Below are 14,804 nucleotides of genomic sequence, written 5' to 3' on the forward strand. Positions count from 1 at the left end.
ATACAATTAAAAATTCTAAAAAATTATTTGAAAAAAGCAGTAAAAGCTGGAAAAAGCTAAAAAAAAAAACTTACATAAGACATTATGTGAAAGCACAGTTTACAGTGAGCCCTTAATGTGGTTTTGTGGACAAACAGGACTTCTTTTCTGTGGACATGGCTTACTTCGCCTGTTATTGTGGTCTGCGGATGGGCTTTGTGATTGGTTTGCGTGGCAGGGGAGAGGGTGCGTTGGTGTGTGCCTCTCTGCTGGCCTGTGGGTTCCGGGTGCAGTACTGAGCCCTGTTTCCCCTGCTAGACGGTGGCACCGACCAGACCGCCCGTGGACCCCACCCAGTCCTGCTTGCGGCCCCCGCCCTCCACCTCCACTACCTCGACTGTTGCCCCCGCCAGTGGCTCAGGCCTGGGACCTTCACCTGCACGCGCCTCCCCGGTGAATAGACCCTCCTTGGCAACCAACAAGTCACTGTCTCCAGTCACTTCCCGCGCCCCAGGGGCAGCTGTGTCAGTGCCCCCAAAACCACAGAGCCCAGCTCAGAATGCTGCCCCGCCCCAGGACAGTTCTCAGGATAAGCTGGCAGAACAAATAGCCTTGGTAAGTGCCTGGGAAGATTGTAGTGTGGAGCCCAGCTGGTAGAATGCATTTGATTTTACTTTCTAAGGGGGTAGTAGTTTAAAACGAAGCCCCTGATGGTCAGGAGGACTGACGGAGGTATGTGATCAGGAGAAACCAAGATAACAACTGCATGGTGGGCCCTGTCCTGCTGCAGGTAGACTGGTGTGGAGAAGGTCTTTTCTGTGCCAGTGTCAACAGTTTGGGTGTGGGGAGTGGGCAAGACGTGGGGTGCTGACTGAGTGCTCAGAGCCAGCTGGAGGCTGCCCAGGCCAGTGCAGGTTGCGGCCTGCACTTAGTTGGTGCTTACTGTTTGTTGGGTGACTAAGCAGTTACGTGTAAGTGCTCTGCCGTGAGTGTTGGTCTGGGCACTCTGCCCCATGTGTGTGGGATGGGGCAGGATTGTAGATTCAGTGTGAAGTAGTGGTACGCACCTCAACTGTGTGCTGGATGCTCCTTGAAGGAAAACCAGATCCATCAGCGCATAGCGGATTTAAGGAAGGAAGGCCTGTGGTCCCTCCGCCGGCTGCCCAAACTTCAGGAGGCCCCACGGCCCAAATCGCACTGGGACTACCTGCTGGAGGAGATGCAGTGGATGGCCACGGACTTCGCCCAGGAGAGGAGGTGGAAGGTGGCCGCTGCTAAGAAGGTAGGTTTGGGACACAGGCAGTCACAGTTCTCAGGCAGCCTTGGGAGGTGTTATGGACAGAACGTGCTGTACATGGCAGGTCTCCCAGCCCCAGTCTCTAAAGGGTTTCTTGACTCATGATGTGGATGAAGAATATCCTGTTGTTTAGAGAGTACCTGCTCTACCATTCCTTTCTGAGGATTGTCCTCAGGGCTCCAGCATGGACTGCTGGGAACAGACCTGGCTCCTCTGCTGCAGTTCTGTCCTGGCATCTAGTTTCTTTTCTGGCCAGTTTCACCTGACAGTTGGCATGAGGGTACCTTCAGTGCCCCAGATCCAGGCTTGAGAGTAGGAGGGGGAAGAGGCCAGCTGGCTGGAGGGCAGCTCAGGCACTTGTGCCTGGCCTTAGGGCTGCTGGCAGGCTGCCTGCTCCGTGCTGCCTAGTCTGCCCGTCCAGCTTATCTCCGTTTCTGCCTCAGACTTCATTTCCCTCTCTCTGTTCTCAAAGCAGGCACCCATCCTGGGGGAAAACCTCTGGGAGGTGTTACTGCTGATGCTCGCAATGCAGAAGGTGGCAAATTTCTAGGGCTCTTAGGTCCCAGAGCGCAGAGCAGCTGTCCTTGTGTGCCTGTGTGTAGCTCCAGGCCAGGTGCTTCTCCCTCCACTGCTGTGTGTCTCTTCCTCTGGATTAGATTCATATTTCGTATACTTTCAGGACTGAGATTGGTCTTGTGTGCCAGACTGTCCACATCCCTCCTCTGAATTTTTACCCCTGCTTTCCCCACATAGTTTTGGTAGAGAGAAGCTGAGTCCATGAGGATAACAGCAGGGTGTGAATCTAAAGGGTCTTAAATCAGGTTCTTTGGTATTTCAGAAAATAACAGTATCATATTCCATTTTAGAGAAAAATATGTGTCCTTGGTAAAAATAACACTTGTAGGACAGTTAAGCAGCACATTGGCAGTCATTTTTGCTGGAGTCAGCTTTTCTCCTCTGCTGTGCGTGCAGGTGAGGATGTGTCTCTCTGTGAATTACATGCAGTTATGCACTGAGAAGATTTTAAGAAAATGTAGCACATCTTTTTTTCTGATGGCATGACACAGGGCACAACATACAGTTCTTGAACTTCTGTTTACTAGCTTGTCAGAACTGTAGCTCGTCATCATGAAGAGAAGAAGCTTCGGGAGGAAAGGGGGAAGAAAGAAGAACAGAACCGACTGAGGCGAATAGCTGCGTCCACTGCTAGAGAAATAGAGTACTTTTGGTCAAATATTGAACAGGTAAATTCTGAAATTTTGATGGGGTCCTGGAATCGTAGACTGTGTCAGAGTTGACAAAGCAGGCATCTGAACCATGCCTGACTCTGAGCTGGAGAGATCCCACAGGTAGAGCCCCAAGTGCCATTTAGAAAGGCGAGGTCCCTGCACTGCTGTGGTGCCGCTGGACTGTTGGCTTATTAAGATGCCTGGTTCTCCCTCTCTGTTTCTCTTTGCGCATCAAAATCTCCATTGGCCACGATCTGCACGTTCTGTGATGTCTGTGAGCCTCCGTGAGGGACCCTTCAGACAGACCTCTGTTGCAGGTCACTAAAGGGCTTCCCAGGTGGCATAATGGTAAAGACTCCACCTGCCAATGCAGGAGATGCAAGAGACATGGGTTTGACCTGTGGTCGGGAAGATCTGGAGTAGGAAATGGCAACCCACTCCAGTATTCTTACTTGGAAATTTCAATGGCCAGAGGAGCCTGGCGGACTACAGTCCAGGGGTTGCAAAGAGTCAGACATGACTGAGCAACTGAGCACACACATGCAGGTCACTAAAGACTGATTCATACTTCCAGAATGGCTCCTCTGTTTTTCTTTCTGTAACAGTTCTCATCTTACCCTCTGACAGAATTTGGGCAGGATGCAGCTGATACATTGTAATTAAAGAGTACCAAATTGAACATTTCTCTCTGAACAGCATGGGGGTGAGGCCACCAACTCCGCATGCAATTGAAAATCTGCATACAACTCATCATCTGCCCTCTGTGTCCGCGGGTCCATGGCTACTCGTTCAGCCAGCCGCAGAGCGTGCGGTTGTCGCGTCCAGCCAGCCGCCGAGCGTGCGGTTGTCGCGTCCAGCCAGCCGCCGAGTGTGTGGTTGTCGCGTCCAGCCAGCCGCCGAGTGTGCGGTTGTCGCGTTCAGCCAGCCGCCGAGTGTGCGGTTGTGTAGGCTTTACCCCTGGAGAACATCGGTGTGCACCAGTGACCTGCACAGCTCAAACCCATGTTGTTCAAGCATCAGCTGTAATCTGAAGTGAGGTTGGACAGCTGGGCTTTTGGTCTACAAATTTTAATGTTTTCATATACGGAACTTTTATAATTTACATCCTTAATAGCATGCTTATTAACTGTTTGCGTTTAGGTCGTGGAAATAAAACTACAAGTAGAATTAGAAGAAAAAAGGAAAAAGGCTTTAAATTTACAGAAAGTTTCCCGGAAAGGTATGATTACTTTTTAAAAAGTCTTCCCTTTTGCGGATTGTGTCTGCTTGGACTCTGCTCATCGTCTCCCTGTGACATCATGGCCCCCTGTGGAGCCTGCCCAGGGAGATCTTCCTTCAGCAGCCTGGTCCTGGCATTTCAGTTCTTTTGAGATTTGCTAGTGTGAGTCCATGCCCACGGGGAGGTCAGCTTCGGCAGGCTCTCAGAACTGAGGACAGTGAGGTGAACTCCCCTGGCTTCGACCCCTGGGGCCCCCATCTCTAGCTGTCTCACTGCTCCCATGTTGCTTCACAGTAGCTGCCTGGTTACTGGCCACCCAGGCGGTAGCCTTCACTGGGGGAGGGGGTAGTTTCTCTCTTTTATTGATGAGGAAACTGAGGTAAAGAGGTGGTCCCTGCTGAAAGGCATGGATCTCTAAGATCATACAAATCATGAAATAGAAACTTTGCCAGATGGGAGACTGGGTTTCTGCAGAAGCATCGGTGCTGAAAGCCGAGAGTATGTGTGGAGGTGGGGCTGGCACTGTGCTGCTGTGTGTTCCTGGAGGGGAGGCGGGCCTCGCCCTTGCTGCCCTCTCCTCTCGTGGAGGGGGCGCAGCAGAGGTGCCCTTGGTTGTGTGAGAAACGTCACCTCCTTCACAGCCCTAGTGAAAACGGATCATGTTACCTGTCTCTTTAGGAAAAGAGTTGAGACCTAAGGGACTTGATGTACTACCGGAAAACTTTCTGGTAAGTTCAGGACTGTCATGTCACTGCGTGAGAGGATGGAAGTGATGTGAGTGAAATACAGTGCCTGACAAAGTAGAGTTACTTGTGTCTGGAGGAACTCGTAGACATGAGTAATGTTCTCTTTCATTATGAAATCAGTCTCCCCTGGGCATAAAGCGAGTTCTTAATAGCTTTAGGCTCATCTGGGTGTTACTTTGGTGGTTTGGGGAGACACAGCTCAACACAGCAGGTGTGGCTTTAGTCTCCTTCCTCCTCTGCCTCCTCTGCACCTTTCCCGTGTCTGATGTGGACACGCCTGTCATGGCCTGTCCCACCTCTTCTAAGTGCATGTTGAATAGACATTTCTGCTTTGGTTTCTCATTCTGTGTTTTCAGATCGCACGCTTTATGATTTTTGTTCTGCATTTCAGGATTCGGGAATATCTGGAAGAAAAAGAAAAGCGAGCACATCTTTAACCGATGACGAAGGTCTGTCCCTCTCCTGGTGCTCTTGGCTGTCGGCAGGGCTCTCTGACAGTGCAGCTAGAGAGCTCCCTCAGTGCCCCCAGGGTGTTGAGTATGGCCCTGCCTGGAAGAGTCAGTGGTTCAGTGGCTTGTGCTGTTGGGGGCCAGATGCCTTGGTGGATGGTGGGGATTTTGCAGTGAAGAAGTGAAGAACTGGATTGTGAAGGAGGGAGTGTGTCGGATGGTGTGTGTGTGTGTGTGCGCGCGTGCGTGCATGCCCACACATGCATGCTTTTTGTTTGTAGGGAGGAGAGGTGGTTAGTGTTGAGGAGTTAGCGGGAAGAAAGGCCTGCTGTCATGAGGGCTCAGTTCAGATGGAGCAGTGGCCTGAGGGTGGGTGGAGTTCCACTGTGGGTGCTGGTGGCCTTTTCTCTGCCAGGATTTGGGGGCAGGGGTGCAGGACAGGAGCTGAGCTCCAGGAATTTTCAGCTGGAGCCTCCAAAATGGCGATGGTGAATTTGCAGTGACGCCATGTAAAACGCTCATGGATTTTTCTGTAGTGGGCTCTGCAGGTGGACAAGAAGTTCCACATCGCTTCCTATTTTGGCCTGAATAGGTCTGTCATGTGATGAAAAACCAGGCTTTATTTCACACCCTGAAAAGGAAGAGAAAGTAGAAAGCATGATCCCTGGTTTTTTGCTCACTTAATATATATCGTCATTTCCAGATTCAGCCTGAGAAATTAGGACTTAGTTTTAACTTCTGTAATAGCTGTGTGAAACAGTTCTGGAGCCTTGTAGTGTTTCATGAATAGCTGAAGAGAAGCTGACGTGGAGTCTCTCTCTCTGACATTTGGTGATGACATTTCAGTGGAAGATGAGGAGGAGACGATTGAAGAGGAAGAAGCGAATGAAGGGGTCGTGGATCACCAAACAGAGCTGTCTAATCTAGCCAAAGAAGGTAGGCCTGAGCAGCTTACTGAAAGTGCTCTATTGAGCATTTAAGCCATTATAAACATTTAAGAGTAAGGTGTAAAAGCCCAAATATATTGCGTTCATTGTAGCCAACCACACTGCCCAGGGTTGGATAGAGTATGGGGTAACCTTTTCCCAGGGGTGACTGCCAGCCTGAAACTTGCCTTTATCATTTCTTTGGCTCCATTTTACCCCTTCCAGGCACGTAAATCCTAAACTACCTACAGCTTTGCTTGTATGTTGAAACTTTGTATAAACAGAACCACTCTGGAGGCTCATCCGCTTGCTTTTCTCAGTTCTGTTGCCGATTTTTGTCCCCTGTAGTCCTGTGTTGCTATAAATTCATTAATTCTCACTGCTGAAGTGTTGCGTGCGCCCATGTCGCGGGTTGTCGGTTGTACTGTTGGTGGGGGTGTTGGTGGTTCCCCTGCATTTGTCCTGATAGACGGTGCCGTGTGCATCACTCGAGTGTTTCCTGTGTGCACGTGCGGGAGCGTCTGCTTGGAGTAGCGGAGTCAGCTTGTGAGGCATGCACACATGAGGTGGTGCCCCGTCAGAGTTAGAGCAGTTGTCTCAGGCCCCACGTCTCAGGAGCACCTGTTCTTGTCAGCCTGTGGTGGGGGAGCATCACCCACGAAGTGCAGTGTCTTCTTACCGCTGTCTTTACTGGCTTGGTTTTGCGTTTTCTCTCCTGTACTCACGGTGGGTGTTCTTCACATGTTCTGGGCACATTTCCTTGTCAGTGATGTTTGTTGTAGTGACCTTTTTCCAGTTGGTTTGGGGTGGGTCTTCATTCTCTTTGTGATGCCTTTTGAGAAATGAATGTTCTTAATCTTAGTGCATTTGAGTTTGTCAGTGTGGATTAAAAAAACTTTTTTTAATCTCAAAATCAAAAGGATGTCTTTCCGTATTGTCTAAAATTTTTTTGCCCTCATACTGATGTCTTTTCATTCACCACAAGTTGATTTTGTCTCTAGTGTGAAATAAGAGTGCAGTGTCTCTCCCCGCCCCCCCCAATGGATTACAGATTGTCCCAGTGCCATCTGAAACAGCCATCCTTCCCCAGTGATGCCCGGTGTCAACTCAGACGTTAGGTTTCCTGATATGCACAGCTCTTTCTGGGACCTTTATTGTTTTATCGGTTTATACCAATACTACACTCTGTTGATTGTTCTTGCTTTATAGTAATTCTTTTTTTATATAATACTGTTTTTTAAAATTACTTTTTTATTATTTTTATTTGCACTGCATCTTTATCACCGCACAGACTTTTCTCAAGTTGCAGCGAGCAGGGGCTGCCCTTTGTGGTGTGCAGGCTTCTCACTGCAGTGGCCACTCTTGTTGCGGAGCAGGGGCTCTAGTGCTCAGGTTCAGTAGTTGTGGCCCAGGGGCTTAGCTGCTCTGCAGCATGTGGAATCTTCCTGGCCCATGCCCCCTGCCTTGGCAGGCAGATTTTTATTCACTGTGCCACCAGGGAAGCCCTATAATAATTCTTGAGGTCTAGCTAGGTCAGGCCTTCTGCCTCATTCTTCTTTGAGGAGAGCCTTGACTATTTGGGGCTTATTTCAGATATGATTCAGAATCAACTTATCAAGTTTCAGAGAACCAATTGGGGATTTTGATGTAAATGTAGTTGAGTTAGTGGGTGTTTGGTGAGAACCATGTCTCTATGAAGAGCTTTTTAAAACTGTGATCAAAATAGTCTCTCCATTTACGTAGATCTCTTTAAATAGCTTCCACTAATGTTTTCTGGTTGTATATTTTTGTTAGATTTAGTTCTAGATGCAATATATTTTTTAAAGCTGTAAAAAATGGTGTATTTTTAAGGTTACATTTTAATTTTTTTGCTGGTGTATAGAAATGAAGTTGATTTTTATTTGTTGATCTTAAATCCAGCAACACTGCTGAATTCTCATGTTGCTTGTATGTATACAACCTCTTCATCCCCAGAGAAGAACGTTCTTTCTTTATAATCTTGATCCTTTTATTACCATTCTTGCAAAAAAGTGTAGCAACAAAAGTGTTGATGGTGGACACCTTTGGCTTGTTTTTGTTGTTTTTGGCTGTACTGCACAACTTGTAGGATCTTGGTTTCCTGACTGGAGGTTGAACCCTGGCCCTCAGCAATGAAAGCGTGGAGTCCTGACCACTGGGCCACCAGGGAATTCCCTGGCCTTTGACTTGTTCTTGACTTGAGAGGGGCATTTTCACCTGGAAAGACAGTAACTTGTGGTGGTTGGTCATGACTGGTTCAAATTCAGTGTTCTGTTTCACCCCTTAGTCTTTGAGCTTCACCTTATGTTATGTTCTTGTAGACCTTTCTCATTCTTTCTCATTCTCGTGTGCATCCCTGACTTGGTAGAGTCTGTGTTAACTTGGAGTTTTAGCTCTTCCACCACTTCCTGTAGTGCAGGAATTGGGAGCAGCCCAGCTGGGTGCTTCTGGCTTGGGTCCTGTGGGGATGCGGCCATCAGCAGGCCCAGTTTCCGGTCTGTGCCCTGCCCCTCCGGCCACCCACAACTAGCTGGCTGGCTGTTGGCAGGTGAGCCCCAGTCCCCTCACGTTGGGACTTCTCTGGGGGTTTGTTCTAGCGTCCCCAGAACAGGGTGGCATGGAGGCTGGTCTCCCCAGAGGAGGTGGTCCATGAGCATCTGTATCTCCTACAGTGGAGCCTAATAAGCTACTCACTGTCATTTCAAGCCGTCTGGTGGTCACCCTGGTTAGCCCTGACCACTGGGGGAAGCTGACCAGCCTGTGAGCGCCATGAATGGTGTCACTGGGGGCGCGTCTCCATCCATCCACAGGGTGCCTCTTCCTGGTTGAGTCTCCTCTCACGCCCTTCACAAAACTTTCAACACTTTCTTTATGTAGATGTGAATTTTTTAAAACTTTAATTCTAAGTATTTAAAATACTTTCTATCTAAAGAAGTATAGAAATACTTTCTGAGTAGGATTTTTTTCTTCCATTATATTTTCAGGCTAGTTTTTATGTGTGAAAGCTGTTGATTCCATGAATTAAGTTTGTTCCAAGACACCTTACTAAATTATCTAATTGATGAAGTAGTTTTTCAGTTGTTTCTCCTTTTTTGTTCCTACTTTGATAGCCATTATATGATGTATATGCACATTTCCTTGTATTTCGTTATGAAAACATTCAGACAAACCAGAGAAGTAAAGAACCTTATTATGAACACCCATGTACCTACCACCTCTCTTCCATAATTTCTTCTGCTTGGCTTTATCACATATCTACCTGTCAGCCCCATGTGATGAATAGTTTAAATTGTGAGCAAATCTGTCACTAGAATATTAAGTCTTCAACAGATAGTGCCTTTCCTACTACTCTTTTGGGGTACTTCTCTGTGGCATTTCTTATTTTGACCACCAATTTTATTGACATACAATAAATATTCAGAAAAGCTTCTGTGTCACAGATACCTAGCTCACAGTGTTCTTTGCCTTGTTTTATCGTAACACCATGTGGAACTGTGTTTGAACATGAACCTGAAGTCCTGGTTTCCAGTTACTTCCCCAGACAGACCCATGGAATTGGGAAATAATGACATTAGAGGGCACGACATTTAAAGCCCTTCAGCTTTTCATACTGGTTACCAGAAAAATAAGCCTGTTTATACCACCACCTGCAGTGTTGAGAGTAATTGACTCCGTATATTGGTCCAGCATTACAGTTTTTAGATGGTTGCTGGTGTGATGGAGGACCATTTGGGCACTGGTTTCTGGAGAGGCTCAGTTAAATACTTCATGAGCCCTTTATTTTGTGTGTGTGACAGCTCCATATCCCTTGCCCACTGTGGCTGGGGCTTTAGTTTGCTGCGTTATTTGATCAATTAGGGTGAACTCTTTATACAAAAAGGCTAATAATCTTTAATCATCCTTTTTGAACATTTTCTACTCGTGACTTTTATTTGATGTTTTGTATTTTTATGTGTCATCTCCACCAATTATTTCCATTAGTAATATTTTTATGTTTTCATTTATTAATCTGTAAGTTTTATGTACATTTATTAGGTTGTATTTGGGTTATTTTAGGAGTATTCTTTTAAGAACAGAAGTTGAGTTTCTCATTTCAAAGATCCTTACCTTACTTTATAAAGAAAATGTCTTATACTTTGTATCAGTAATGGGCAATCATTATTAGCTTTTTTAAAATAAATGTGCTTTTAGAAAATATACACTTTTCCCAAGGAATTATTTTAAAGCCAGGGAAAGGAGTATACAGTTGAGCCTTGAACAACACAGGTATGAATTGCGTGGATCCACTTACACGTGGATTTTTTTTTTCCAGTAGTAAATATAAATAGTAAAGACTATAATGCTCCGCGATCTGTGGTTGGTCAGGTGTGAAGAAACCTCTTACAAGGAGGGCTGGAAGTTATACTCATATTTTCCTCTGCAGAGTTAGCACCCCAACCCCTGAGGTGTTCAAGGTCAACTGTGTGTGAAAGGGCCCTTCTCCCAAAGGGCCTTTCTTCCCAGCTGACACTGTTTGTGTAAAATAATCTTTCTTGCTGCAATCCTTTCCAGCTGAATTACCGTTGATCGATTTGATGAAGTTGTATGAAGGTGCCTTTCTGCCAAATTTCCAGTGGCCCCAACCTAAGCCTGACAGTGAGGAGACAAGTGAAGAAGAAGGTCTGTCTTGACATCTTTGAAGAATTCAGCTTTGAAAACAAAAGCCAAAATACCAAACAGAAGAAGGACACTTAAAATAGAGTTTAAGAATTACCTTTACTTCAGTCTGATGAAAGAAAAAGTTGAAATATATTTAATATAAAGTTTACATTAATAGTGTTATTAAATTCTGTGCTTTTTATTTTTATTGGTCAACTTGGGATAGTTATCAGAACGTTTGATCAAGCTGTGAACAGTGTAGAAACAGTCTTCTCTAGATTGTATGTCACCTAGATTTTATCATGTTTATCCAGGCTGCACTATGCTTGTTTAATTTAGCACACCCATTTTAAGGGCTTTACCTGACTTTTATTGAATGTTCCAAGCAGGTTCACAGACTATGCCCCATAGAGTCTACTTCTTGTTTTCACCCCACCTGTTCCGGTTGGTAGACTTGGCTGCCTGTGGGGGGTGGTGGACAGGGGAGGAGCCAAGAAGAATTCTTTGGGGATACAAGGGCCCTCTGGACCCCTCGCTGAAGCTGGACTTAAGGAGGGGCTGCTGGCCCCCTTGCCCAGACTTAGATGCTTCTGATCCTTCTTTCTTGATGGCAGAGGGGCAGTTACCGAACCCTTAGAGGCCGTGAGTCTGTGAGTGGTACTAGCTCTATCACTGTGCAGACATTTTCCAGCTTCACCCAGTGGCCTTCCAGAGTGCTCCTGCAGACTCTGTAAGAGTTTGTACCTGTTTATCTGGAGAGCATTCTTAGCTGTATAAAAGTGGATCAGAAACAAACTTGCTGCTTCGTTCTCTGTATTTGAAGTATTTGGGTTCTGTCGACTCCTTTTTTCTCTTCTCTTTTTTCTTCTTTTCCTTCTCTTTTCATTCTTTTTTTTATTTCTTTTTCTTTTCATGCTAAGTGGGCTCATAATACTATCACAGCATCTCTGACCCCACAAATCCCATTTTCCTGTTGATCACAGACATGGAAGACTGCCCAGGGGACCGGGAGAGCCGGAAGGATGTGGTTCTCATCGACTCGCTCTTCATCATGGACCAGTTTAAAGCTGCAGAGAGAGTGATTGTCGGGAAACCTCATACCAGGGACATCGCGGAAGTGACCGCTGTGGCCGAAGCCATCCTGCCCAAGGGCAGCGCTCGGATCAGCACTGCGGTGAGGCTGCGCCCTTTGTGAGGGATGGTATCCCTGTGAGGGGAAGGTTCCTCCTTCTAAACCAGCTCTTCATCCCAGCGGCAGAAGTTGTCGGGAAAAACAATCACTGATCTTTCCTTTTCTGTTATCTATGAATCACCTTTGTGGCCTTCCAGTAGGCTTATCCTGTGACTGCTCTGACTTCACTTTGGAGAAAGAATTGTAATGGTTCTCCTGAGATGTGTGTGTTGGCCCGTCTGCCCCACAGGTGAAGTTGAACACCCCGGCCCTGCTGTATGGCGCCCTCAGGGATTACCAGAAGATCGGCCTGGACTGGCTGGCCAAACTCTACCGCAAGAATCTCAATGGCATATTGGCAGATGAAGCTGGGCTTGGGAAAACAGTGCAGATCATTGCCTTTTTTGCTCACCTAGCCTGTAACGAAGGTAAGAGCCTATCATTGTTTAAATAGTTTGTATTTGCGGAGACTGAAGTGTGAGTGGTACATCTAGCTTGAGGGTTGTGGGGGAGGCCTTTTTCCTCAGTTCCTTTTTTCTGCTCTACACTCTGATCCAGGACTTGAGGGAACAGGGCTTAGAAGCACTCATCTCTGGAGCCAACAAAACTCTCGTTCACAATAGATACTACATCGAGTAACTCACAAGTTCTCTAAGTCTAATGTACTATAGGATCCAGCTGGCTGTGACTGGGGCTTTGTGACTTCCAGGGTTCTGCCGCCCACCCGTGTGGATGGCAGAGCAGGCAGCAGGGCCTCTGTGCTACTTCTCATTGCTGTGAATCCTTTCGCCTGGGCGCTCCCTGCAGTCTGCCCCTGGGCTGGTTGGGGAAAGGCCCTCCTGCTAAGATCACTAGCACTGCCCTCCTGTCTCTCTGCTGGATCCTGCCACCCACAGGGCTTCTTTCCCAGGAGGGCTCCATGGGAGTAGCCTGGAGCCCTGTGAGGGTTCAGCATCTGCACAGCAACAGAGGGTTGGGGTGTCCGCTGCCCCCACAGGAGGCTTTTCCCTTTACCCTAAATGTCCACTTACTCAGCCCTTGGCTCTTTGAACTCACACGGAAGTTCAGCTTGGCACTGTTCACCCCCCTCCGTGCCCGCGGGGCTACAAATGAGTCTGTGCCCATGTCTCTAACCAGGACGGGGGCTTGTGAGTTTCCTCTCCCAAAGGAAGGGTCTGCTGGCACCTGGGGTGGAGTGATGGAGGGCAGCAGAAGCGCATACATGTTCCAGCACTTAGTCAGCTCCCAGGGACCCTTCTGTGTGTCAGCGCTTTAGAGGCAGGGCGGGACCGCTTGAGCTGGAAGAGTTGATATCCTGAGTTGCTGGATAGAGGTTCCTTCAGCCCAGGAGTAGTTTCTTCCTCTGTGGCCCCTCTGGATTCTGACACAGTTACCTTAGCGTTCTCAGTGAATAATTCTGCCTTGCCCTTAGTTTTGAAAGCTTACATTTAATACAAGTGAATCAACTTTGGGACCTTTTTTTCTTGTGTTAATATGTTTGTTTTTGACCCAGTACCACAAAGTGTTCAGTGTAGTACTTTAAAATTGGTTTTAATTATCTCAAGATAGAAAAGCTACCATGTCTCCTCTCTTGTTTAGTTGAAAAAAATGTTTCTTATTATATTTATAATAGCGTGAAATTGGAAGCAACATACACTTCCAAAAATAGGGGATTTTATTTCATTATTTGAATAAACAAGTGACTCAGTTATTCATTCTGTAGGTGCTTACCTAATACCTGCCCCACTCCAGGTACTGTCGTAGTCGCAGGGGTGCGGCTGTGAACAGAACGAAGCGCCCCCTCAGGAGGCCCGCGGCAGGCACAGTGAATGCGGATGCAGCGTATTGGCACTGTGTACCGTGTGCCTCGCAAGGCCTTTGAGCAGAGGCCTGAGAATGCCGTGGCCACCTGAGCGCGGGGCTTGGGGAGGTGGGTGGTGGGTGCAGAGGCTGAAAGAGTTGCTGGTGTGTCCACGGCGCAGTATTGAAGCTGGTGTGGTGGCTGGAGGGTACAGAGCCAGGAAGGCCCGTCTGCTGGCCGGGTGGGGCCTTGGTCTCCCTCCTCACAGGTTTGTGCTACTGCTAGTGTTGGAGGAGTCACTCGGGCACCTTGCTACTGGGAAGCTTGACAGGTTGGAGGAGAGGCAGGTGCTTGGCAGGTCTTAGCGGGCTCCGGAGGGTGGGTGGGCGAACCTCTGCTGCCTGCCCCACTTCTGCACAGGACAGACTGAGGACGGCTCACCTTGGATGTGGCTCCCCTGTCTGCCCTCACCCCAGGGGGCCCAGTGTCCTTGGGCGCATCATTGAGTAACCATAAAACTGTTGGCCACTTCCTCAAGAATAGTGGGGTAGCTCCAAGAGAGTTTGAGTGAGGGGGTTCTGATAAGTTCACACAATTAAAATTGCTCATAAACTCACCACCTTCTTTTCTTTTTAAAGTAAAACAACAGGCTGCAGCTGTCCACATGTACCTGCTTCCACCCCCAGTGGTGACCACTCAGGGCAGTCTGGGGCGTGTCCTGCCCTGCTTCGCCCAAGTGTCAGCAGACATGTTCATAAACACATTTGTGGACACTCTGCTCCTCTCCAGAAGTGGAACAATATGCTAAATGCTAGTAAAAAAAAAAAATCTTGTTTTTCACTGGGAGGAAAGGGCCACTGGGGTTGGTTTGCATTTCTATACTTGTGAAGTCCTGCCTTTCAGAGTTATTGTCTGCTCGTGTTTTTTCCTTTGTGAAATTTCTCTCTCTCTTTTTCTTTCTTGACTGCCACATAGCTTATGGGATCTTAGTTTTCTGACTGGGGATTGAACCTGGGCCCTCAGCACTGACGGAGTCTTAGCCACTGTACTGCCAGGGAATTCCTGTCCTTTCTGAAATTTCAGTTCACTTGCTTGTTCATTTACCTCTTGGCTGGTTTTTTTCTTCATTTAATTGAAATATATTTGATTTACATTATTGTGTTAGTTTCAGGTGTACAGCAAAGTGATTCAGAGTTATATGTATATTAATATTTTTTTCAGGTTACATATATTTTTATATATACTTTCTAGATTCCAAATATAACTGATAACATAATGTTTGTTTCTCTCTGACTTACTTCACTCAGTTTGATGATATCTAGGTCCATCCA

The 14,804-nt window shown here is 47.2% G+C and overlaps 1 protein-coding gene across 20 annotated transcripts in view; it reads left to right on the plus strand.

Annotated features, from left to right (window-relative positions):
• Positions 1 to 14,804, plus strand: part of EP400 (E1A binding protein p400) — a 110,267-nt gene that overhangs the window by 41,170 nt on the left and 54,293 nt on the right. For all 20 annotated transcript variants that reach the window (XM_006045534.3, XM_006045524.3, XM_006045528.3 and 17 more), the window contains 10 exons: positions 298 to 594; positions 1,076 to 1,261; positions 2,380 to 2,520; positions 3,646 to 3,724; positions 4,403 to 4,452; positions 4,862 to 4,919; positions 5,766 to 5,855; positions 10,415 to 10,522; positions 11,485 to 11,675; positions 11,923 to 12,100. In XM_006045534.3, the coding sequence (XP_006045596.3) occupies positions 298 to 594; positions 1,076 to 1,261; positions 2,380 to 2,520; positions 3,646 to 3,724; positions 4,403 to 4,452; positions 4,862 to 4,919; positions 5,766 to 5,855; positions 10,415 to 10,522; positions 11,485 to 11,675; positions 11,923 to 12,100 (1,378 nt within the window). The remainder of the gene's footprint in view (positions 1 to 297; positions 595 to 1,075; positions 1,262 to 2,379; positions 2,521 to 3,645; positions 3,725 to 4,402; positions 4,453 to 4,861; positions 4,920 to 5,765; positions 5,856 to 10,414; positions 10,523 to 11,484; positions 11,676 to 11,922; positions 12,101 to 14,804) is intronic.

The sequence above is a fragment of the Bubalus bubalis genome, chromosome 17 (genome assembly GCF_019923935.1).
Source record: "Bubalus bubalis isolate 160015118507 breed Murrah chromosome 17, NDDB_SH_1, whole genome shotgun sequence".
NCBI lineage: Eukaryota > Metazoa > Chordata > Mammalia > Artiodactyla > Bovidae > Bubalus > Bubalus bubalis.